This window comes from Pollachius pollachius (assembly GCF_949987615.1).
Source record: "Pollachius pollachius genome assembly, chromosome: 14".
Taxonomy (NCBI): Eukaryota; Metazoa; Chordata; class Actinopteri; order Gadiformes; family Gadidae; genus Pollachius; species Pollachius pollachius.
In genome coordinates, this window is record NC_136947.1 from 11,126,750 (window position 1) to 11,150,809 (window position 24,060).

Sequence of the window (24,060 nt, forward strand, 5' to 3'; positions counted from 1 at the left end):
AGAGACAGAGAGAGTGAGAGAGAGACACAGACAGACAGACAGACAGACAGACAGGCAGACAGACAAACGCAAACGGAGCGACTTGACAGAGACTGACCTGTGGTTGGATTCTCATCATGATGTCATGACCCTAAATCCAGAGGTCAGAGGTCAGAGTTGTGCTGGCCATCAGGACCAGGTTCTAGAGCCGTTAGAGATAGGTGATGAAGGTGATGAAGGGGATGAAGGTGATGAAGGTGATGAAGGTGGAGGTTCTGCTGGACGATTCCGGACTGTTCCGGACTGTTCTAGTCGGCATTCTGTCAGGAATAACATGGTCCAATTAAAATGATGCCAGTCCAACTGGGACACACACACACACACACACACACACACACACACACACTCAAACTCACACACACAGACACAGACACACACACATTCAATGTGACATAGCTAGGCCTACGCTTTGAGCTAGACTGTATCTAATGTTACTACATTAAGCAGAAAATGAACTTTAGTGGTTTGGGGTAACATTTATCTTTATATTATTTGTGTACTCTTATCATTACAGTGTATACATCGAGTTATTCCTCCCATTAATTCTGTTTGTTTTGTGATTAGTGCTTTTGTAATTCATTTAGATTATGTTAAAGTCACTGTAGTCCCACAGCGGCCCCTGCTGGTGACGTCCGGCTACAGCAGTCATGTTTCATCACAAACGCACGCATCATTTTGTACTACGTTCAAAATAATCTAAAGTCTAGTCTGGTAACGGTCGTACTTGTAGATCTAAAGAATCCCCATCTAAAACTAACTACCATCTGAAATACACGAATGGACTGTGTACATTCGGACTGTCACCTTCATCCCCTTCATCACCTTCATGGACTGTGACGGACACACAAGTTATGTCGGTGAAAGTATTAAACTATTAACATTGGTGCTCAACCAAAGCGGGCCTTCTTATGACGAACAGTGTGTGGCCACAGCTCTGAGGACCTTCTCTTGGTCTCCTCCTCACACGGAGCTCTGAGGACCTTCTCCCGGTCTCCTCCTCCTCACACAGAGCTCTGAAGACCTTCTCCCGGTCTCCTCCTCATCTCACGGAGCTCTGAGGACCTTCTCCCGGTCTCCTCCTCATCTCACGGAGCTCTGAGGACCTTCTCCCGGTCTCCTCCTCCTCACACAGAGCTCTGAAGACCTTCTCCCGGTCTCCTCCTCATCTCACGGAGCTCTGAGGACCTTCTCCCGGTCTCCTCCTCCTCACACAGAGCTCTGAAGACCTTCTCCCGGTCTCCTCCTCATCTCACGGAGCTCTGAGGACCTTCTCTCGATCTCCCCCTCATCCCACGGAGCTCAGTCTGAGGACCTACTCTGGTCTCCTTCTCATCTCACGGAGCTCTGTCTGAGGACGTTTTCTCGGTCTACTCATCACCGTCCCGCTCTCTCCCGACTGAACACGGACCGCCTTCCTATTGGTGGACGGAGGTGTCGCCCCCTGCCAATCAGGGTTCTTCATGACGACGGCGATCAAGTCTGCATGACCGGAGAATACCGTCATTCTACCGGACTACACCGTCACTTCACCGGACTACACCGTCACTTCAGCGGAGTACAGCGTCACTGTACCAGAGTACACCGTCACTTCACTACAAGACTGCAAGAGTACATGAGCGGACATCAGGTCGTCGGAGCTCCAGGTGGGTCTGTGTGTCCGGGTTTGACCAGACCACATCAAGAGGACAGTAACACAGGGTTAGGGTTGGTTAGTTAGGGTTAGCTGGATAACATCACGAGGTCAGTATCACAGGGTCAGGGAGGGTAAGTTAGCGTTAGCTTGTTAACATGTGGTCTATTGGAGCAGATTAGCGATTTGCAAACTGGTGACCCAGCGTGTCTCCACTAGTGACCGCCGGGCCGTAACTCCGTAGTGTTTTGTTAACTCATAGTGTGTCGTTGTTAACTCCGTATTGTTTTGTTGTTAACTCAGTAGTGTATTATTAACTCAGTAGTGTGTCGTTAACTATAGTGTGTCTTAACAAAAACACACTGACTCAGGTGTGTGTTTTTGTTCAATCAGTACTGTGAACTCAGTAGTGTGTCGTTAACTCGGGAGGGTGTTGCTAACTCAGTAGTGGGCTGTTAACTTAGTAGTGTGTTATTCTCAGTAGTGTGTTGTCCTGCTGTCCAGATGGTTCATTCAGATTAGCGGACTAATGTGAGATTAGCAGGTTAGATGCTCTGTCTAAAATCCTCTAGACAACTCGCTGCTCGGGGTGGTTTGAGGTGTCCAGCAGGAATAACTTCACTTTAGGTACTTTATTAATTCAGCTTTTAGCGCAGCAGGCCCTAGAAATCTGGAGTTCATGTTTCCACAGATCTTTAGTTTATGTATCTATAGATCTAAAGTTTATGTTTCTATAAATCTATAGTTCATGTATATCTATATATCAAAAGTTCATGTATCTATGGATCTATAGTTCATGTCTGGCTGTTTGAGTTACCATGACGACCATTGTGTGTCTTTCGACAGTTTGTATAACTTGGTAACAACGACAGTCAGGTTCCCAGGGTGTGATTTTAAATGAGGCGTTTAAGAGGCTTTCTTTTGTTTTAAACGTGCTCATTTTTTCTGATATAATCGTCAGCATAGTGAGGTGAGTGCTGCAAGCAGCGCTCACCTATTGTTGTTCTTTCTTTATATTTTCTAGAAACTTTGGGACCCTACACCTGATACAATTTTTCACGAGAGGTTGAGAAAGACACTGGAATATCAGTATCACTGAAGACTCCCTTTTTGCCAGTTACCAAACTGACCACTTTGTAACAGCACATTGGATTCACTTTTTACTGTTCCCCGAGCTACTGAACACCTTATATTGCTGATCTCTCTTCTTCCCCCAGTACGGAGACACTAGATACTAAGTATGTATTCTCTAGAGCAGTCTGGAGACACTAGAAACTAAGTATGTATTCTCTAGAGCAGTAGGGAGACACTAGATACTAAGTATGTATTCTCAAGAGCAGTCTGCAGACACTAGATACTAAGTATGTATTCTCTAGAACTGAGACAATATATACTAAGTATGTATTCCCGAGAGCCTTGGTTCTCAAACTTGTTCTGAAACTTGAATTGAAACTTTATTTTATTTATTCTATTTTCAGGAGTCCCCCTGCAGTACTCCTTCAGTACCCATAGGGGGACGCAGAGCTCCATCTGAGGACCCCGCTCTAGAGTAGCATGGAGGAGACCGATCGGCTGAGGGAGAGACTTCAAAAACTCACTGTAAGTTAATAATTATCTATATATGTGTATATATTAGTATATAATATATACCTTTATAAACAGTTGTTGGGACATCCTGGAATGTGATGCCTGTTGTGTGTTGTCACTTCCTGTTGTGTGTTGTCACTTCCTGTTGTGTGGTGTCCCTTCCTGTTGTGTGGTGTCCCTTCCTGGCATCCGGCAGGATCAGCGCGGTGTTCAGGACGACCTCAGGGTGAAGAAACAGGAGCTGGAACAAGAGAGGCTGAAATTACAATACCTAAAGGTTCACTGTTTAATTAAATATAGATACCGTTAATATACTATGAGTCTGTTTTCTGTCTGACCTCTGACCTCTGACCTGAACCCCAGAAGACCTCTCTGAGGGAGCAGTGGTTGTTGGAGGACCTGTCTTCCCACAATGCATTGCAGCAGCAGAAAGTAGCGACCGACCAGCAAAGGACCAGAACTCTACAGAAAACAATATACAGGTCCATAAAACACACACACACACAAACACGCACACATGCATAAATACATGTACAGGTCTACACACACACACACTGGTGTAACTGACCACTGCATTCTGACCAATCAGGATAGAGAAGGAAGTGGAGTTCCTGGAGAGGGAGGAGTCTCGGATCCACACCAATGAGAGCTTGATCCTGAAGACTCTGAGTACTGCGGAGAGATGTCCTCATGACGTCTTTAAGGTATTCAAGCCCTGATAGAAACGGAATCAACATTACAAATAAACAGGAACACCAGTGTGAAAATATCTCTTGTAATAAAAAGGGCTTCTCTGGAATATGTTCATATGATAAAGCTGTGTAGGTCCCCAGTGACGGCCCATAGGAGTTATAAGTTATGAGTTATGTCAAGAGAACCAAAACGGAAATCACTCACTTATATTTAATCTCATCTCTATTGCACTTATATTTCACATTTATATCTCTTGAACTATAGTTAACTTAATCTCTTTCACTTAAGTTTTAAATATTTTTTTTCCTTAACTCATATTTTCCCTTTAAGTCATCTCAAAGATTTCCCATAGTTCCCCACGGTGATCCCAGTGCTCCCAGCACCCTGCTAGCCTCATCCCAGTGCTCCCAGCACCTCATACCAAGTGTTTGGCCCCATCGGCGCTTTTAATGCAGTCTGGCGAAATTCTGGTATAGTACTTTCATCATTAAAGGTCCCATGGCATGAACATTTCACTTTATGAGGTTATCTAACATTAATATGAGTTCTCCTAGCCTACCCATGGTCCCCCAGTAGCTAGAAATGGCGTTAGGTGTAAAACGAGCACTAGGTATCCTGCACTTTGGCTTTGACTCCCTGAAGTACATGAACCACGACATGGAGGAGAAAGGGATTGTTCCCGCGATTGTCTCCCGCCGGAGCCCCATGCCCGCTACTGCGGGGCACCACCGCCGCGAGGCACCACCACCGCCGCGAGGCACCACCGCCGCGAGGCACCACCGCCGCGAGGCACCACCGCCGCGAGGCACCACCACCCCCGCGAGGCACCACCACCCCCGCGAGGCACCACCACCACCACCGCGAGGCACCACCACCACCACCGCGAGGCACCACCACCCCCGCGAGGCACCACCACCCCCGCAAGGCACCACCACCACCGCGAGGCACAACCACCCCCGTGAGGCACCACCACCCCCGTGAGGCACCACCACCCCCGCGAGGCACCACCACCCCCGCAAGGCACCACCCCCGCGAGGCACCACCACCCCCGCGGGGTACCACCACCCTCGCGGGCAGCGGGGTTCCGGCGGGAGACAATCGCGGTCAACAATCCCTTTCTCCTCCATGTCGTGGTTCAGTGTGTGTGTGTGTGAATGCACACACTGTAACGCAAGTGTTGTACACTTCTTTGTTATTTGGATAACCGTTCTGCTGTTGCTGTTATGGCGCATAACACGTCGGGTACTTTGGTATTTCAATAATGAGACTCGTAGTGGGGGTTATTTCAGCCATGGTTGAGAAGGAATTGGGGGAAAGGAACTTTGGCTTTGCCTCCCTGAACCGTGAAATAAAGGAGAAAGGGATTGTTGCCCGCGATTGCCTCCCACCGGCGATTGCCCGCATCTGAGGCGGTGGTGCCTGGGCAGCGGGGCTCCGGTGGGAGACTATCTTGGGCAACAATCCCTTTCTCCTCCATGTCGTGGTTCAGTTACTTCAGATTGATGTGGAAGTGGAAGAACCAGAGACGTCGGAGAACCTGACGCAGTCGTTTGAGATTCATAATATCGTCTGGAGGCGCACACATCTTTTTGCCTTGATAATATATATTATATGGTATAGATATCTATTTATAATATGATATTATTTAGATATTGAGCTCCAGGACTCCTGCCGGAGCAACCGGAGTGTTCTAGAATATTTACAGACCATGGCCAAAGGCTGTGTGCGCCTCGCCATTGCGATACACCCACTGTAAACAGAGCGCATGGTACCGTGGCTGCAAGCTTCTCAGGACCACACCCCCACCCTCCTCCTTGACCCGCCTCTCTCCACCTCATTTGCATTAAAAGCTACAGACACCAAAACGGCGCCTTTGGGGAAAGCTCAATGTGCGACTGGCTCGTAGTGGTTCTGCAGCACGGCTGAATTTCGGGAACGTCTTCAAATACTGTGTTAGGGGCCAGTGTTTGTAATAACGCTGTTTAAAAGAATGGCGTTAGGTAACGCCGTTATATTTTCAGTAAGGGGGTAATCTAACTAATTACTGTTTCCGTTGTTACAACGCCGTTACCCTTACTGTACGTTAAATGCGCTGCATTGATTGATTAATTGAATTGATTGAATAAACTGCGTAATCCGAACGCACCCCTGGCTCCAAACACAACCTGCTAGTGAGGAGACCAGGTGGGTTAACAACGAGATAAGTGATTATGATTGGCTAAGGCAGAGTCATGTTTCATGGTAGCCAATCGGAGCCAGTGTTTTTACACACAAGCCAGGAAACGTGCACCACACACACACACAGACTCACACACCAAACAGATTCGATGAAGCAGCAGAAATGGCGAGTCTGGAGCAATCCGATGAAAAGTTGGCATTTTCTGTAGTATTCGGCAAATGTTCCATTCTTTGCAACCAAGCAAATTAAAATTCAGTTGGAAGTATATCAGGGCCTTGAATGGGCAGTTCAACCAATTAACACATTAAGGCCAAGTGAAAACTGCTCAGAAAAATCCAAATTCTTTGACATATACAACTTTCATTTTTTACAGTAACGCAAATAGTTACTTTCCCTGGTAACTAGTTACTTTTATTATATAGTAATTCAGTTACTAACTCAGTTACTTTTTGGAACAATTCACACCATGTCAAGCTTAAATGGTTACGTTATTTTATGTTAGTGGCGCTAAAATGATTCATTGATTGGAAATATGGTTGTTATATATCGGCGTGTCTGTGGGGACCCCCGTTTATATGGCTAAAGGCTTACTGCTACATATCCAGTTGTACTCCCGGTAGAAGCTAAATGCTAAAAACAATGCTTGCCTGTCCAATAGTAATTATGGGCAAGGGAGGGCTATCAGACCTGTCACTCAAACCTCCGCGCCAGTGGTAAGGAGATTTGATTCATGATGTATTAGTCGAGCTGCCGTTGACTGTAAGGTTGATGGTCTTTAAGTTCTTGTAAGATTATTTCAAATTGAAGTTCTACATAAATGTAAGATCATTTTATGCATGGCTATTTTGAGGGTTGTTTTATTTTAGCTCATGTAACAAACAAATACATTTTCTGTGGCTGTGTCCCTGCACATGGAGTGCGTGTGGGCGCTGGCGCCTGTGTGTGTCTGTAACATAAAGGTTATTAGGTAAAGTAGGTCGCATTCAGGTGTTTATTGTGCTCACCGTTGGTCTTTTACATGCCTATTTTGTGTGTTGTGTATTATTGTAATCTTATTGACAGTCAGTGTGTTCTTTACACAGACCTTTTGAGGTATGTGTGTGTGAGAGATAGATGAGAGGTTCCTTGTATACCACATAATGTCATAGTTAATAATCAGGTTGCGTTTAGGTGTGTATTTGTGTGTTTGCCATTGCAGAAGTATATCATTTATTGGTTATCTGGCAATATACGTTTTAGGGTGGGTTTTTAGTTGTTTGGGCTTTTTTTGTCTATAGTTTAGCTCAGCTATTCTTTATTTTATGTCAAATGTATTCAAACTTGATCACATTAGCTATTTGTTTTACTCTTCACTTTATTTGTTTCCAACCACTTCAAATGTTTTAAATGTTGTGCGTGTTAACATTGTGTACTCCATTTAGACCCTGTTCAAATCCCTTCACTTGATTTAAGCCATTTAACATTTCTTTACGTCTTAAACTATGTAGCTTTACTAAAACATATTTTCAACCTCATTTTGCACTACAGCACTCGACTCATTTTCTGCAGGAATTGCATTTTCTAGTTAAAATATTATAATTCATATCCTTTCTAACCTTACAGGAGGCTCAAGAAAACTTTGTACCAGGTAAATTTAACATAAAAAATTGTAATATTACTACTTCAATATTATTATTATTAGTAGTATTACTTACAGTACTATTAACTGCAGTATTAGCAGTTGTACTACTGTAATCTGTAATCTGATGGTAGTGCGTTGTAATGTCTATTCTGATGATAGCGTGTTGTATTGTGTATTCTGATGGTAGTGTGTTATATTTCTGATGGTAGTGTGTTGTATTGTGTATTCTGATGGTAGTGTGTTGTAATTTGTATTCTGATGGTAGTGTGTTGTATTATGTATTCTGATGGTAGTGTGTTGTATTGTGTATTCTGATGGTAGTGTGTTGTATTGTGTATTCTGATGGTAGTGTGTTGTATTGTGTATTCTGATGGTAGTGTGTTGTATTCTGTTGTGAGAACAGAGAACCTAACCAGGTTCTCGGTTCTCTCCCGCAGAACCAATCCAGTTGAGATTGACGAGCCCTGATCCCCAAGAATGCTTAACTCTGACCAACCCAACCCCTCCCAGACAGAGTGAGACACACTGCATGTTCATTCTACGTAATTGATATAGATCTTTATCTATATAAACCCTTCAGACACAGTGAGACACACTGCATGTTCATTCTATATATTCTTTATCTATGCATCTATATAAATGCATAAAAATGTATAGATATAGATGTATGTATGTATGTATAAAGATATATAGACATACCCCCCAGACACAGTGCAGGTATTTAAAGGTGTCTGTTGTATGTGTGTACAGTGTGTCTGTGTAAAGTGTGTCTTTGTAGTCTGTCTGAGGACCTCCGCTGGGAGGTCATTGAGACCACTAGGAGGTCTTCAGACCACTAGGAGACCAGCTGCTCAGGATCTGAGAGACCTGCTTATGTATAGGAGCATGTCTGAGAAGTCAGTGAGCCCTACATCCTACAGGCATCATTGTGTGGTTCGTGCTCTCTGTCTCTCTCTCAGGTCTGCTGGCCCTGGAGGTCAAGGTGTGTAGCAACCGGTGGACTGGAGAGAGTCAGGTCGTCTCCACGGCGACGGTCACCCCCCACAACCCACACCAGCAAAGGGGGGTCAAAGTTCACAAGGACGGCAAGAAGTGTGTTTCTGCCCCGCGGCCTCAGCAGTTCGCCACGCGTGTGTCAACGGTGTGTGTCTGTTCAGTGTGTGTGTGTATGTGTGTGTGGTCACATGACGTAGAGGTCTGACCAATCCTCTGTCTCCTAGTGGTCAGATGACCTCTGCTGCAGGGAGGTGGATCAGTCGCTAAGGGCGGCCCTTGGCAACAATCAGGAGGAATGTCGTCATAGAAACCAGCCAGAGGGATGTTGCCAAGGGAATCAGCAACCCATCACCAACCATGTGGGGGAAGATCATCGGCATGGCAACTACCTACAGATGGATCCACCGGAAGGGCAAGGCCAGATGCATCTCCATGGTAACCAGGACACTTATTCTCATCATGGTCCTACACATGGCCATGCCAACAGGCCTGATGCTCCCTCTGGTTACCGGGATTGTAACGGTAGCCACGGTAACCCAGCACGCACTAAGCCAGCCGTCAGGACCAATGGAAGCCCTGCTCCCTGGTCGCATGACCAGGAAGTAGCGTCTCCCTGGCGACCGGAGCTCTGCTATACCCCAGCCAATCACATCCCTCTGAGTGATTATGTCAGTGTTGAGGAGGAGGAGCTGTTCCTCTACAGCCCGCCCTCCTCCCACTCAGACAGCCAATCAGAGGCTAGCCCCAACAGAGACAGCCAATTCCCTGCTTTCTTCTATGGCCCCGCCGAGTCCAAGAGAGCCCCATCGCCGTTGTATGAGGCCGACACCCCTTTCACCATCCTTAGTGCCATGGAAACCTCTGAGCCAATCACAGCCATCTTCCTGGGCTTCCAGACCACTCAGGATGAGAGGGGGTGTGGCCAGGAGTATGAGGGGTCCCTGAAGGCGGAGCTCGTCATTATCAATGATGCTAATAGTGCTTATGGTGCTAATGTTGCTAATGATGCTAATGGTGCTAATGATGCTAGTGGTGCTAATGGTGCTAAGGGTGCTGGTGGCGTGGTGGGGGAGAAGGTTGGTTACCCAGCTGGCATTGCGACCAATCACGTGCTAGGACAGGAAGACAGAGGACGGACTGCAGGGAGCAGCAAGGTCCGCAAACAAAACAAAGCCTGTTGCACCGTCTGCTAACCAGTTAACTACCATGTTAACTAACCAGGCCTGTTGTACCGTCTTCTAACCAGTTAACTAACGTACTAACTAACCCGGCCTCTTATACCTTCTGCTAACCAGTTAACTAACGTACCAACTAACCCGGCCTCTTATACCTTCTGTTAACCAGTTAACTAACATATTAACTAACCAGGCCTGTTATACCTTCTGCTAACCAGTTAACTAACATGTTAACTAACCCAGCCTGTTGTACTGTCTGCTAACCAGTTAATTAACGTGTTAACTAACCAGGCCTGTTTTACCGTCTTCTTACCAGTTAACTAACGTGTTAACTAACATATTAACTAACCAGGCCTGTTATACCTTCTGCTAACCAGTTTGCTAACATGTTAACTAACCCGGCCTGTTGTGCTGTCTGCTAACCAGTTAAATAACGTGTTAACTAACCATGACTGTTGTACCATCTGCAAACCAGTTAAATAACGTGTTAACTAACCAGGCCTTTTGTACCGTCTGCTAACCAGACTAACCAGTTAACTAGGGTGTTAACTAATCAGGCCTGTCTGCTGAGACATAGTTCACATCGTACTTCTAGTACAACTAGTACACATAGTACTTCTTGTACAAATAGTACTTCTAATACAACTAGTACTTCTATTAAAACTAGCACACATTGTACACATGGTTCCTCTAGTACAACTATTATAAATAGTACTTATTGTACTAGTATAAATGTATATTTATTAATATACATAGTACCTCCAGTACACATAGTACTTCTAGTACACATAGTACTTCTAGTACCTCTAGTACACATAGTACTTCTAGTACACATAGTACTTCCAGTATACATAGTACTTCTAGTACACACATATTTATAGTTATATGTATACTCCCCATATTTAATATGTATCTCATACATATATGAATATAATGTATATATCGTTTTATATTTAGTTTTTAGCATTTTATATGTATTTTGAATATTACTTTGTATTTATATGTAGCTATATGTATTTTATATTGTTATACATGTTTGTTATTTATATTTTATAATTTTTATAGTGTTTTTATATTTTGGACTCAAAATATGTTACCGTATGCGGATAGTTTTTATAGTTTCTTTACTGTAATAAACTGATAATGATAATAAATTAACTCGTAATGATTACTAATAAATGAATAAATAAACTATTAAAGATCACTAATAAACATAAGTGTAGCTATAGCTACACTAAGCTAAAGTATTAGCTTAGTTTCTAAAGTATAGCTTACTTAATATAGCTATAGTTATAAAGTATAGCCTCACTTATAAAGTATTCGCTTGGTTTATAAAGTATAGCTTAGTTTATAAAGTATAGATACAGTACTTGTTTAGTTTATAAAGTAATATATACAGTGTGATGTCAATAGTCATACTACACTGTACACATACTATACTCCACTATACAATACTCAGACAAAGCTAACGTAATGCAAAGACTAGGACCAACTGCTGCCAAGACTAATAATGTTAAGGCTAGGGTAATAATGTTAAGGCTAGAGTAATACTGCTATACCTTGTTCTTTATTCCTATGAATGTGAATAACTTAAGTCAGTAATTAGAGTCTTATTTATGATGAAAAGTAAACGTGTGACTGAAACCATGAGACCAGCGCGAGGAGCTGTTTGGCCTGACCATAGAGACCAGCACGAGGAGCTGTTTGACCTGACCATAGAGACCAGCAGGGGGAGCTGTTTGACCTGACCATAGAGACCAGCAGGGGGAGCTGTTTGACCTGACCATAGAGACCAGCAGGGGGAGCTGTTTGACCTGACCATAGAGACCAGCAGGGAGAGCTGTTTGACCTGACCATAGAGACCAGCAGGGAGCGCTGTTTGACCTGACCATAGAGACCAGCAGGGGGAGCTGTTTGGCGTACCGACCAGCAGGGGGAGCTTCCTCCAGGGGCTGAGATCAGCCTCCAGGGGCTGAGATCAGCCTCCAGGGTCTGAGGTCAGCCTCCAGGCTTCCCACCTGTGTATACGTGGTACTCACTGTGGTTTATCAGTGCGGTAGTAAGATGTTTTGAACCACCTGACCCCTGACCATGACCTCCTGTATGTGGCGGCATATCGCTGCCAGAAAAGGCTTAGCGTGCGCACTCACACATCCATGGACTGCAGTTGTTATTGGAACACTTTTACTGCACCTGTAGCAAAGTCCATGGAAACATGAAACATTTATACGGCAACAAGCACATACACAAAATTCAAACACACAATGAGCCACCGACTCACACTCAACCAGGGAGGAGTATTAGAACCCTATCGACGACATCATTTATTCCCTGTTCTATCCCCGCATCCTCCATAATGCCAGTGCTGTTCACATACTAGAACCATAACTAGAACCATAACTAGCTAACAATCTTCAGATTTAGATTCAGATTCACATTACTTTAGTGTCCCCGAGGGGCAATTCGGTTTTACAGCCTACTCATCCATTAAGGGTTAAAAAGTGCCTTAGTATACAATGTTAAAAGTAATAAATAGAAAAATAAATAAGTACTGCAGCAGTCATACACCACCCTGTATACAGATGTCTCTCTCTCTCATAACATCAGACACATGACCCAATCAATACACACACACACACAAACACACACACACTTGAACTGCCAGAGACTGAACAGCAACAACAATCTGATCATCAATACAGAGAACAGACTGGCTAAGAGTACTCAGAGTACTGGCTACATCACTTTGCACTTTCAATACACTTACGTTATAAAGGTTAGCTACAGTTATAGAGTATTATCTTAGTTCTTAAAGCATAGCTACAGTTATAGAGTACAGCTTATTTTATAAAGTATTATCTTAGCTCATAAAGCATAGCCATAGTTAAAAAAGAGTAGCTTATTTTATAAAGTAACGTCCTATCTAGATACATGCTTATAAGTGTCAATGAGTCTTTTATATATTCATGTAAAATATTTTTGTATCAGTATATATATATTCAAATTCATAAAACCTTGAATAAAAATTAATCTTGATGTCAGCTGAAATTGTAATCGTTGCTTTCTGTCCAGACGAAGGGCATCTCCCCGTCCTCGTATATGATCATAAGCGATTATGATCATAATGTTCACCTGTGTATGAATGTGAGTCTATACTAACAATACGGATATACGAAGGATTGGAAATTCTAAAGCTACAGTAATAATGCTCAGACTTTATTCATTCGCCAAATGTAAATCACTCAGTCAATAGTCTTTATTTGTGTTGAAACAAAACTTGACATCAAAAATGGAGACAGAAATCCCAGGCGAACAGGAGCAGAGATCAGGTGTGAATAGCCTCTTCAGCGTGGTCCTACACTGAAGATCAGCATAAGACCAGCAGGAGGAGACGTCTGACATTAACATAAACTAGAGTTCATTAAACCTGTCACCTGCCGATAAACATGACTGGATGCATTTTAAATAAAATTGTACTGTTAAATATATGACTTAAACAATATGTACGTTTCTTTGATTGTATACGTCAATATGAATATTATAGTTTATGTATCTTTGCTTAATATATCATCATAACTTCCTCAATGTACAGCTCCATAAAATCTCTTCAAGGCAGGACATAAAAATATATATAAATCTTAAAAAGACAATCAAGTATTTACTTGGGAATGCTCCATTTGATTTTAAGGACGAAAAGCAGCCACAGAAAACTAGAGCAAAGCAAATAAGATTACATTTGATTGACTTTTACTTGGAAAAGCAAAAGCCAGAGGGAACCCAACAGATTCCTTCCCCAGGACACACCTCCTCACCAAGATTGACAGCGAGGCCCAGGACCTATTAGCGTACGTTGATGTTAACGTATGTTTATGGCTCATTTAAATCCTTTTACAACAGGAATGACTTCCGGTTACAAACAAGTAGTCCAGAAAGAAATAAACATCAGGATTAAGTTATTAATCTGAAGGTTATTAATTGGAAACAGTACAGCCCATATTAAGTGAGTGTCTTTTTCTTAATCAGTCCAACCTTAGCAGCTATTTACACTCAATACGTCATCGTTTATATGATCACTCATGTATGTACAAAAATACCCGGACACAACAGGCCAAAGTGGCCCTATATACGTCCCCTTAGAGACGTGCTATAAGGTGTGATTAAAACCAAATGGGCCCTATACGTCCCCTTAGAGATGTGCTATAAGGTGTGATTAAAACAAAATGGCCCCTATACGTCTCCTTAGAAAAAAAGGCTTTAGGGTCGAGACTTAAGTACCGGGTCGGCCCCTTGGACAGGGTGGGAGGAAGTTAAGGTAAGTGTGAGGGGTGGAGAGAGTTAAGGTAAGTGTGAGGGGTGGAGTTAAGGTAAGTGTTAGGGGTGGAGTTAAGGTAAGTGTGAGGGGTGGAGAGAGTTAAGGTAAGTGCGATGGTGGGAGAGAGTTAAGGTATGTGTGAGGGTGGGAGAGATTTAAGGTTAGTTTCATAGACACTGTGAAGCCATTTTTAATACCAAAAGCCCAAGACTTTAAGTGGCAATCTGGAAGACCTCCACGGAATGTAGTTTAAGTGAACGTGTGTTAAGTGTCTCTCTAGAAGGGAGTGTTACCATGGTGATGAGCTGGTGGGGGGCGGGGCCTCCTGCCTCAGATCACAAGCGGCCATGTCAGTCAAGGGATCCCGCCGCCCGGCAGCAGTTGGTCCAGAGACGGGGGGCGGAGCCACCGCAGCCGACCCGTAGCGGGGTGCTGCTTTCTGTCACCACAGGGGGTGCCAGAGGGGCGGCGGTCTTCCAGATTGCCATCTCCGAGCAAAAGTACCTAAATAAACCCATGTTTCTTGGTTCTGGTTTGTGGCCTCATTGCATTCAACTAATTCTTTAAAGGATCACAGAAACTCTTTTCTCTATTCCAAACCGAGGCTCAGAGGACAGGAGCAGGCTCCTCCCTCTGGCTCCTCCCTCTGGCTCCTCCCTTTGCTTCCTATTGGCCCTCCAGGTTCATTCCTTTTTCTGATTGGCTAACAGGTTGGCCTCCCATCGCTGTGCCATGGCATTCTGTCGCCGTGGCAATGTAGACAGGGCAGGGGGGAACTGGGGGGAGGGGACACTCATCTGAAACACTGGAATCCATTTGACAGATGGATCATGATTGGGTGATGTGTGATGGGTGATGTTGATGGTGATTGGTGGTGGTAATGGTGATGATGATGGGGATGGGTGATGATGGGTGATGATGATGGTGATTGGTGATGGTAATGGTGATGATGATGTTGATGGTGATTGGTGATGGTAATGGTGATGATGATGGTGATTGGTGGTGGTAATGGTGATGATGATGGGGATGGGTGATGATGGGTGATGATGATGGTGATTGGTGATGGTAATGGTGATGATGATGTTGATGGTGATTGGTGATGGTAATGGTGATGATGATGGTGATTGGTGATGGTAATGGTGATGATGATGGGGATGGGTGATGATGGGTGATGATGATGGTGATTGGTGATGGTAATGGTGATGATGATGTTGATGGTGATTGGTGATGGTAATGGTGATGATGATGGTGATTGGTGGTGGTAATGGTGATGATGATGGGGATGGGTGATGATGGGTGATGATGATGGTGATTGGTGATGGTAATGGTGATGATGATGTTGATGGTGATTGGTGATGGTAATGGTGATGATGATGGTGATTGGTGATGGTAATGGTGATGATGATGGGGATGGGTGATGATGGGTGATGATGATGGTGATTGGTGATGGTAATGGTGATGATGATGTTGATGGTGATTGGTGATGGTAATGGTGATGATGATGGTGATTGGTGATGGTAATGGTGATGATGATGGGGATGGGTGATGATGGTGATGATGATGGTTGATGGCGGATGGTTATGGGTTGTGATGGGTGATGATGATGGTTGATGGCGGATGGTTATGGGTTGTGATGGGTGATGGATGATGGATGACAGATTGGTAGTGAGCATTAGAGAAAGGGAGGGATGCACAGTAGATGAAGAGCTGTATCAATGATTAGAATGACCAGTCTAAACCAATAGAATAACACCTGGCATCTGATTGGTTAATACAGCCATGAGCTCAGAGCAATGATGACGAGGTTAGAGTGAGTGAAATGAGTGAGTGAAATGCACGAAGAACATATCTTTACTGATGATACAACAAACATTCAGAAACCACCAGTAAATTGGCTCATGATCACTTCTGGGGTAAAGTTATTAGCACTGGTGTTAGCATTCGCTGAATGCGTTAAGCGAGAGTTTCATGTCTCAGCATTAGCTGAATGCGTTAGCGATAGCTTCATGTCTCAACATAAGCTGAATAGGTTAGATAGCTTCAAGTCAGAGCATTAGCTGAATGTATTAGGGATAGCTTCATGTCTGACTATTAGCTGAATGTATTAGCGGTAGCTTCATATCTGAGTATTAGCTGAATGTATTAGCGATAGTTTCATGTCTGAGCATTAGCTAAATACGCTATTTTGTCAATCTTTCTATATTTGTCACATGTGCCATAATGAGACCTACCTTGTGGTCACAAGACATGCTGGACCGCTCCATTTTGCGGGTTCTGGAGGGGGAGGATGGAGACGAAACACATCTGTCTGGAACCTCTATCACTGGAGCAATCCATTCACCCAGATGGATGTAAAGAAAGCAGAATAAGCTATTTAGTCAGAGCTGGAAACCAGAGGTGGGTTCACAGAGACTTAGTCTGAGTGTAGTTAAGTCTCTTCTGAATGATGTCATGGTTAAGTCCTGAGGTTCTTAGTGATGTCATAGTTAAGTTCTGAGTGATGTCGTAGTTAAGTTCTGAGTGATGTTGTGGTTAGGTCTTAAGGCTCGTTCACTCTCCTGGTGATAACGATGCGGCTAAAAGTTAGGACGCTCACACTAACGCGTGTTCCCGATAGCGACCGTTCATGGGCACTTGGGAAACAGCTGGTTCGGAAGCTAAAAGTTCTTCACAGCAGGGGTTTTTTATCCGATAAAAAACAGTCTGAACTAGAACTTAGTAGGATTAGTTTCAAGGTTGCATGCATTTATTTCCTTGATGCCTATCACCTACTTAGCCTGGCTCCGCCCGCCTAAGTTCTTCCGCTCAATTTTGATTTCCCTTCAGTGCTAGGTCTGGGTCTGCGGTATGTTAGTGGGTTTTCTTCTTCCAAATTTTCTGCGTCCAATCAGCGAACAGAATAAGTGGTTGAGAACAATGACGTTAAAGTCAGCTCTCGTTGATGGACATCTTCACGCACGGTGTTGGGTTTGTTTACAGCCTGCGCGCAATGTTAGGGATTGGTTATGGCAGATCCAGAGTGGCACTGGGCAGATCCAATAGTTTTAAACTTCAACATACACCCGCTTTCAAGTGGGCTAACGTTTTTCTATTGAGTAGGTCCAGACTCTGTGCAAAAGAAATGAAGTACGAGAGTCTGGTAGGACCAGGCTATCACCTACTATCCTTTTGCTTTTATTTATGAGAAGCACATACAGTATTGCCACTGTATGGAAGGCAACACTTGCCCTATCTAGAGCTGGTTTACCAGAACACAACGTTTAAAACTCAGCAAAGTCATGCCAACAGACGTTACAACGTCAATAAATAGTAAAGTATGTGATATGATGGTTGATTCTTTTATATTGAGTAAAACGTTCATGTTCCGCCATGTTAATGCCCGTCACTAGTAAACCATACGTCACCAACTGGGCAACACTGTTATCAAAATTTGGCCCGATTTGCCAAACGGAAGAAGAATCATAACAGCGTCATGAGGTGTCGTTCAAGCGAACTTTCCGACGTCGCGAAAATGTTTTGCCCATAATTTCCAGCGATGTGAACGCACTACTAATATTGAGTGATGTCATAGTTAAGTTCCAATTGATGTCATAGTTAAATTCTGAGTGATGTCATAGTTAAGTTCTGAGTGATGTCGTAGTTAAGTTCTGAATGATATCATAGTTAAGTTCTGAGTGGTGTCATAGCTAAGGTCTGATTGATGTCATGGTTAATTTCTGAGTGATGTCGTGGTTAAGTTCTGAGTGATGTTGTGGTTAAGTCTTGAGGTTCTGAGTGATGTCGTAGCTAAGTTCTGAGTGATGTCAAAGGAAAGTTCTGAGAGATGTCATAGTTAAGTCTTGAGGTTCTGAGTGATGTCATTGTTTATTTCTGAGTGATGTTGTGGTTAAGTCTTGAGGTTCTGAGTGATGTCGTAGTTAAGTTCTGAGTGATGCCAAAGGTAAGTTCTGAGAGATGTCATGGTTAAATCTTGAGGTTCTGAGTGATGTCATTGTTAAGTTCTGAGTGATGTCGTAGTTAAGCTCTGAGTGATGTCGTAGTTAATGCCGTGTTCGGAGGTTCGGAAGCTCTTACTTGTCTTTACGTAAATCTTCCCTTCCGAAATAAGAGTGTTCAGGAAACACCCCTCAGAAGTTCGTAGGCTATGACATAAAACATCCCTTCTTCCGGAAAACAGATTGTTCGTGAGACTAGACTTCGGAACAGCAAGTATGATGCCCGCAGGGGCCTCTTTGCGCTTCTTTGCTGTATTCTCAGAGAACAGATTTTCAGTTTTTAGAACTGCTTGCGATGGTTAAATATGAGCGAGAATTATCAGGTGATGTTTATAATTGTAAGCTGCAATGTATCGTAATGTAAATGTTAGAATGGATGTTTAAGTTCATTCAGCAAGTTCAGCACCTCTTAGTGCTTGCTGCAATGTCGCTTGAGTCTATCAATGTAATGAAATTCGCCATTATGGTGACGTGAACTCGGAATACTCGGGTAGCTTTACTTCCACACGAAACTCTGAGCGAAAACTCTGACCCAACATTGTTTTCAAAGCACTTTCCTCCGAGCTTAAGGTCCGAACCTTCGAAACTCGTTTGAAACGAACATTTTGAAGATGGCATCATTTCTAAGTGATGTCGTGGTTAAGTTTTGAGGTTCTGACTGATGTCATTGTTAAGTCTTGAGGTTCTGAGTGATGTCATAGTTAAGTTCTGAGTGATGTTGTGGTTAAGTTTTGAGGTTCTGACTGATGTCATTGTTAAGTCTTGAGGTTCTGAGTGATGTCATAGTTAAGTTCTGAGTGATGTTGTGGTTAAGTTTTGAGGTTCTGACTGATGTCATTGTTAAGTCTTGAGGTTCTGAGTGATGTCATAGTTAAGTTCTGAGTGATGTTGTGGTTAAGTTTTGAGGTTCTGACTGATGTCATTGTTAAGTCTTGAGGTTCTGAGTGATGTCATAGTTAAGTTCTGAGTGATGTTGTGGTTACGTTTTGAGGTTCTGACTGATGTCATTGTTAAGTCTTGAGGTTCTGATTGATTTCATAGTTAAGTCTTGAAGTTTTGAATGATGTCGTAGTTAAGTTCTGAGTGATGTCGTACCGTTGAAGGTGATGTTGTCGTTCAACCCGGGGGACACCAGCACCGTGTCAAACCTCTCCTTCTCCCTCCCTCCCCTCCACTCCCCTCCTCCTTCTCCTCTCCTCCTCCTCCACTCCTCCTCCCGCTGCCTCACCAGCCGTATCTCCTGCTCCACCAACGATTGGCTGCTGAGGGAGCGCAGCTTGAAGAAGGGGTTGGAGGAGAAGGTGGACTCCTGGGTCTCCGTGGCGACGGGGATGGAGCTGAGGCAGAACTCGGAGGCACTGCGGATGATGAGGTTAGCCGTTTCCACGACGATGACGTCGGTAGAGGGCCTCAGAGACCAATCGCTGAAACCCCCCGGGGAGAGGAGGCGGGACCTGGAGTGAGCGGAGTCTGGCTCCAGGATGATGACGTTGTTGGCGGTCAACTCGTGGCAGATGGAGCGCTGGAGGGAGGAGGGGGAGACAGAGAAGGGGAGGGGGGTGTGTGTGGGGGAGAAGGGGAGGGGGGCGGGCATAGGGGAGATGGCGAGGTTGGGGGTGCGGCAGGCTGGGGGGCGGGGGGGCGATCGCCCGGTCTGAAGACTGATTGGTCTGGAAAAGGAGAACACAAAGATTAAGATAATACAAAGCTAACACATAGCTAAGGCTTACTCAAAGTTAAAGCTTACATAAAGCTAACACATAGCTAGAGCTAAACCAAAGCTAAAGCTAATACAAAGCTTTATATAGGGGTGTACCATGTGTAGTACACTATAGGGATGAACTATGGTAGTACACTATAGGGCAGTACTATGTGGTACACTATAGGGGTGTACTATGGTACACTATAGGGGTGTACTATGGTACACTATAGGGGTGTACTATGGTAGTACACTATAGGGGTGTACTATGGTACACTATAGGGGTGTACTATGGTACACTATAGGGGTGTACTATGGTAGTACACTATAGGGGTGTACTATGGTACACTATAGGGGTGTTCTATGGTAGTACACTATAGGGGTGTACTATGGTACACTATAGGGGTGTACTATGGTAGTACACTATAGGGGTGTACTATGGTACACTATAGGGGTGTACTATGGTAGTACACTATAGGGGTGTACTATGGTAGTACACTATAGGGGTGTACTATGGTACACTATAGGGGTGTACTATGGTACACTATAGGGGTGTACTATGGTACACTATAGGGGTGTACTATGGTAGTACACTATAGGGGCGTACTATGTGGTACACTTTAGGGGTGTACTATGGTAGTTCACTATAGGGGTGTTCTATGGTAGTACACTATAGGGGTGTACTATGGTACACTATAGGGGTGTTCTATGGTAGTACACTATAGGGGTGTACTATGGTACACTATAGGGGTGTTCTATGGTAGTACACTATAGGGGTGTACTATGGTAGTACACTATAGGGGTGTACTATGGTACACTATAGGGGTGTACTATGGTAGTACACTATAGGGGTGTACCATGTGGTACACTATAGGGGGGTACTATGGTAGACTACAGGAGTGGACTACATTAGTCCCCTCAAGGGCCCAGGACTCACCGGGGGGCCGCGGGGCCCTGGGCCAGCCGTCCCCGCTCCCTGCGGTGGCGCTCCTCTCGGTCCAGCGTCAGGCGTATCTCCCGCTCCACCGCGCTCTCCGGCTCCTCCGGGGGCCCACGGGGCGGCGGGTCATCCATCCCATCCATCCCGGAGTCCTCCGAGCTTGGGGAGAGGCTGCAGGAGACGGGGGTCTCCCTGGAGGAGACGTGGGGCTCCCTGGAGGAGACGTGGGGCTCCCTGGAGGCCGGCTGGGGGCCCGCCCTAGTGGAAGATACCGTGTTAGAGAACCTCCGCCATTGGTTAACCTGTGTGGGGGGCGGGGCTAGGTGTGGGAGGTGCTATATGGGTTTACCTGCGTTGGATGTGGGGACTGCGTGTGGGCGGGTATAGCGAGCTGTGTGTCCCCTGGACACTTCCTTGACTCCTCCCACTTGGTTGGGGGAGGGGCTTGCCTTTGACCTCCTCCTCCATCTTCCTCCACTGTTGCCGTGCCAACAGGAAGTCCAGGTGCTCAGTGAAGACATTCTCGCTGTTCGACTCCTGGAGGACACAGAAGTCTGCAGGGAGCTGCAGACCAGGAGAGGGTGAGTATCAAAATACCTGCTGCCCATTGGCCTATCAAACTACCTGCTGCCCATTGGCCTATCAAACTACCTGCGGCCCACTGGCCTATCAAAATACATGCTGCCCATTGGCCTATCAAACTACCTGCTGCCCAGTGGCCTATCAAACTACCTGCTGCCCATTGGCCTATCAAACTACCTGCTGCTCACTGGCCTATCAAATTACCTGCTGCCTATTGGCCTATCAAACTTCCTGCTGCCCATTGGCCTATCAAACTTCCTGCTGGCCATTGGCCTATCAAACTGCCTGCTGCCCACCGGCCTATCAAACTACCTGTTGTCCACTGGCCTATCAAACTTCCTGCTGCCCATTGGCCTATCAAACTACCTGCTGCCCACAGGCCTATCAAACTACCTGCTCCCATTGGCCTATCAAACTACCTGCTGCCCAATAGCCTATGCAACTACCTGCTGCCCATTGGCTGTACACTAACTAACTCAGCTAGCATAGGAGCTAACTCAGCTAGATATCGAGCTAACTCAGCTAGAGATCGAGCTAACTCAGCTAGAGATCGAGCTTACTCAGCTAGAGAAGGAGCTAGCTCAGCTAGAGAAGGAGCTAAGTCAGGTTAAAGGTCATCCGTACCTTCCTGTCTGTGTCGGTGGAGCTAGCAGAGGAGCTAACGGAGGGAGAGCGGAGGAGGACATCTCTCGCTTGCCTCCTCTGCAACTCCTGCTGCTCCCTGCCTCCTCTCCTCTCCTCCTCCATCTCCTCACTTGGCTCCTGTCTTCCAGCCTCTTTTTCCTTCTCTTCCCCCCTGTCCATACTCCCTCCTTCCCTCTGAGTTCTCCTCCCCTCGCTCCCTCTCTCCTCCTCTTCTCCTTCTCCCTCCTCCCTCTCTGAGCTGCAGACGACCCCTATATCCTGGTCTGTGATGTCATGTGGAGTGGAAGACTCCCATTGGTCCTCCCCTGTGTCGCTGTCTGATGATGTCACCATAGCCAGCTCCGCCTGCAGGCAGTCGCTAAGCTGACTGTCGCTAAGGTGACCGTCATCCTGGGGAGGAGCTAACTCTGCTTGGTGACCGACACTAGTGGGATCATCGCTAGGGTGACCGTCTCTAGGGTGACCGTCACTAGGGGGACCATCGCTAGGGTGAACGCCATTTCTAGAGTGACCGTCGCTAGGGTGACCATCACTAGGGTGACCGTCACTAGGGTGACCGTCGCTAAGGTGACCGTCGCTAAGGTGACCGTCGCCAGGGTGACCGTCGCCATGGGGACCGTCGCCAGGGGGACCGTCGCTAGGGTGACCGTCGCCAGGGTGACCGTCGCTAGGATGACTGCCGCTAGGGGGACCATCGTTAGGGGGACCGCTGTTACTAGGGGGATCATTGCTAGCGTGACCGTCGCTAGGGTGACCGTCGCTAGGGTGACTGTCGCTAGGGTGACTGTCGCTAGGGTGACCGCTATTGCTAGGCTGACCACAGTTGCTAGGGTGACCGCCGTTGCTAGGGGGACCGCCGTTGCTAGGGAGACCGTCACTAGGTTGACCGCTATCGCCTGGATGACATTCGTCAAGGGGGAGGACCCTATGATGGGCGTGGCAAGGGTCACCATGGCTAGGATCATCTCCCCGGTCCTGGCTCCGCCCCAACATGGCTGACAGGAGCAGCTGGGAGGGACCTGAGGCGAACACCTCCTCATCTCCTTGGACTCCCTCCTCAGCTCCTCCTCCCTCATTCCCCTCTCCCCTCTCTCCATTCTCCTCCTCCTCTACACTTCCTTTCATCTCTCCTTCCATCACTACTTCTCTCTCCACCCCCTCCTCTTCATCCACCTTCTCTACCTGCTGAACCTCTTCTTCCTCCCCCTTCTCCCCCTCTCCTTCTCTCTCCCTCCCACCCTCCTTCTCATCACTCATCATTTCCTGTGCCCCTCCGCCTTCTGGGAAATGGAGTTCCTCTGCGTCTGGGTCCCAGCAGCCAATCAGCGTGTGTGTTTCTGTCTCTGGTGTTGGTGGTGGGGAGGATGCCATGGTCTCCATGGCGACAGGCTCTGAAGAGTTTGTAGGAGGAGGAGATCCACTGACAGCAAGGCTGTTGCTGGGGTAATCGTTGTCCTGGTTTCCGTCGTCCTGGTTACCGTCGTCCTGGTTACCATCTGTCAGTTCGCCAGCGTTCCTCCTGAGTCCTGCGGTGGCTCTCTTGGAAATGACAAAATAAGATAGATATAAATATAATAAAGATAAACCTCCAAAAAAGGTTCATCACACAGAGTTATAGTAGAGAGTGTTGAAGGGTGAGGTCCCGTCTCCATGAGGAGGAGCTCTGAGGAGCAGCCCACAGTCTCTCTCCACGAGGAGGAGCTCTGAGGAGCAGCCCACGGTCTCTCTCCACGAGGAGGAGATCTGAGGAGCAGCCCGCGGTCTCTCTCCACGAGGAGGAGCTCTGAGGAGCAGCCCACGGTCTCTCTCCACGAGGAGGAGCTCTGAGGAGCAGCCGTCGGTCTCTCTCTCAGCTCTGAGATGCTTGTTTTATGCTAGCAGGACTGTGAGAGCTCTAGTGATCCATCAGTCTGTGAAATGCAGCACACCTCTGTGTCCAGAGAACGAGTCTTGATTTTGGAGCAGAG

The 24,060-nt window shown here is 45.9% G+C and overlaps 1 protein-coding gene across 1 annotated transcript; it reads left to right on the forward strand.

The window, feature by feature from the left end:
- Nucleotides 1-1,555: 1,555 nt before the first annotated feature.
- LOC307086345 (palmdelphin-like) lies at nucleotides 1,556-9,938 on the forward strand (the record flags this gene model as incomplete). The annotated part of the gene is made up of 8 exons (XM_079751526.1): nucleotides 1,556-1,682; nucleotides 3,148-3,268; nucleotides 3,453-3,533; nucleotides 3,620-3,738; nucleotides 3,846-3,960; nucleotides 7,731-7,755; nucleotides 8,709-8,890; nucleotides 8,970-9,938. Exons 2-8 carry the CDS (start codon nucleotides 3,224-3,226, stop codon nucleotides 9,936-9,938), a joined length of 1,536 nt encoding a protein of 511 aa, XP_079607652.1. The 5' UTR covers nucleotides 1,556-1,682; nucleotides 3,148-3,223.
- Between the last annotated feature and the right edge of the window lie 14,122 nt (nucleotides 9,939-24,060).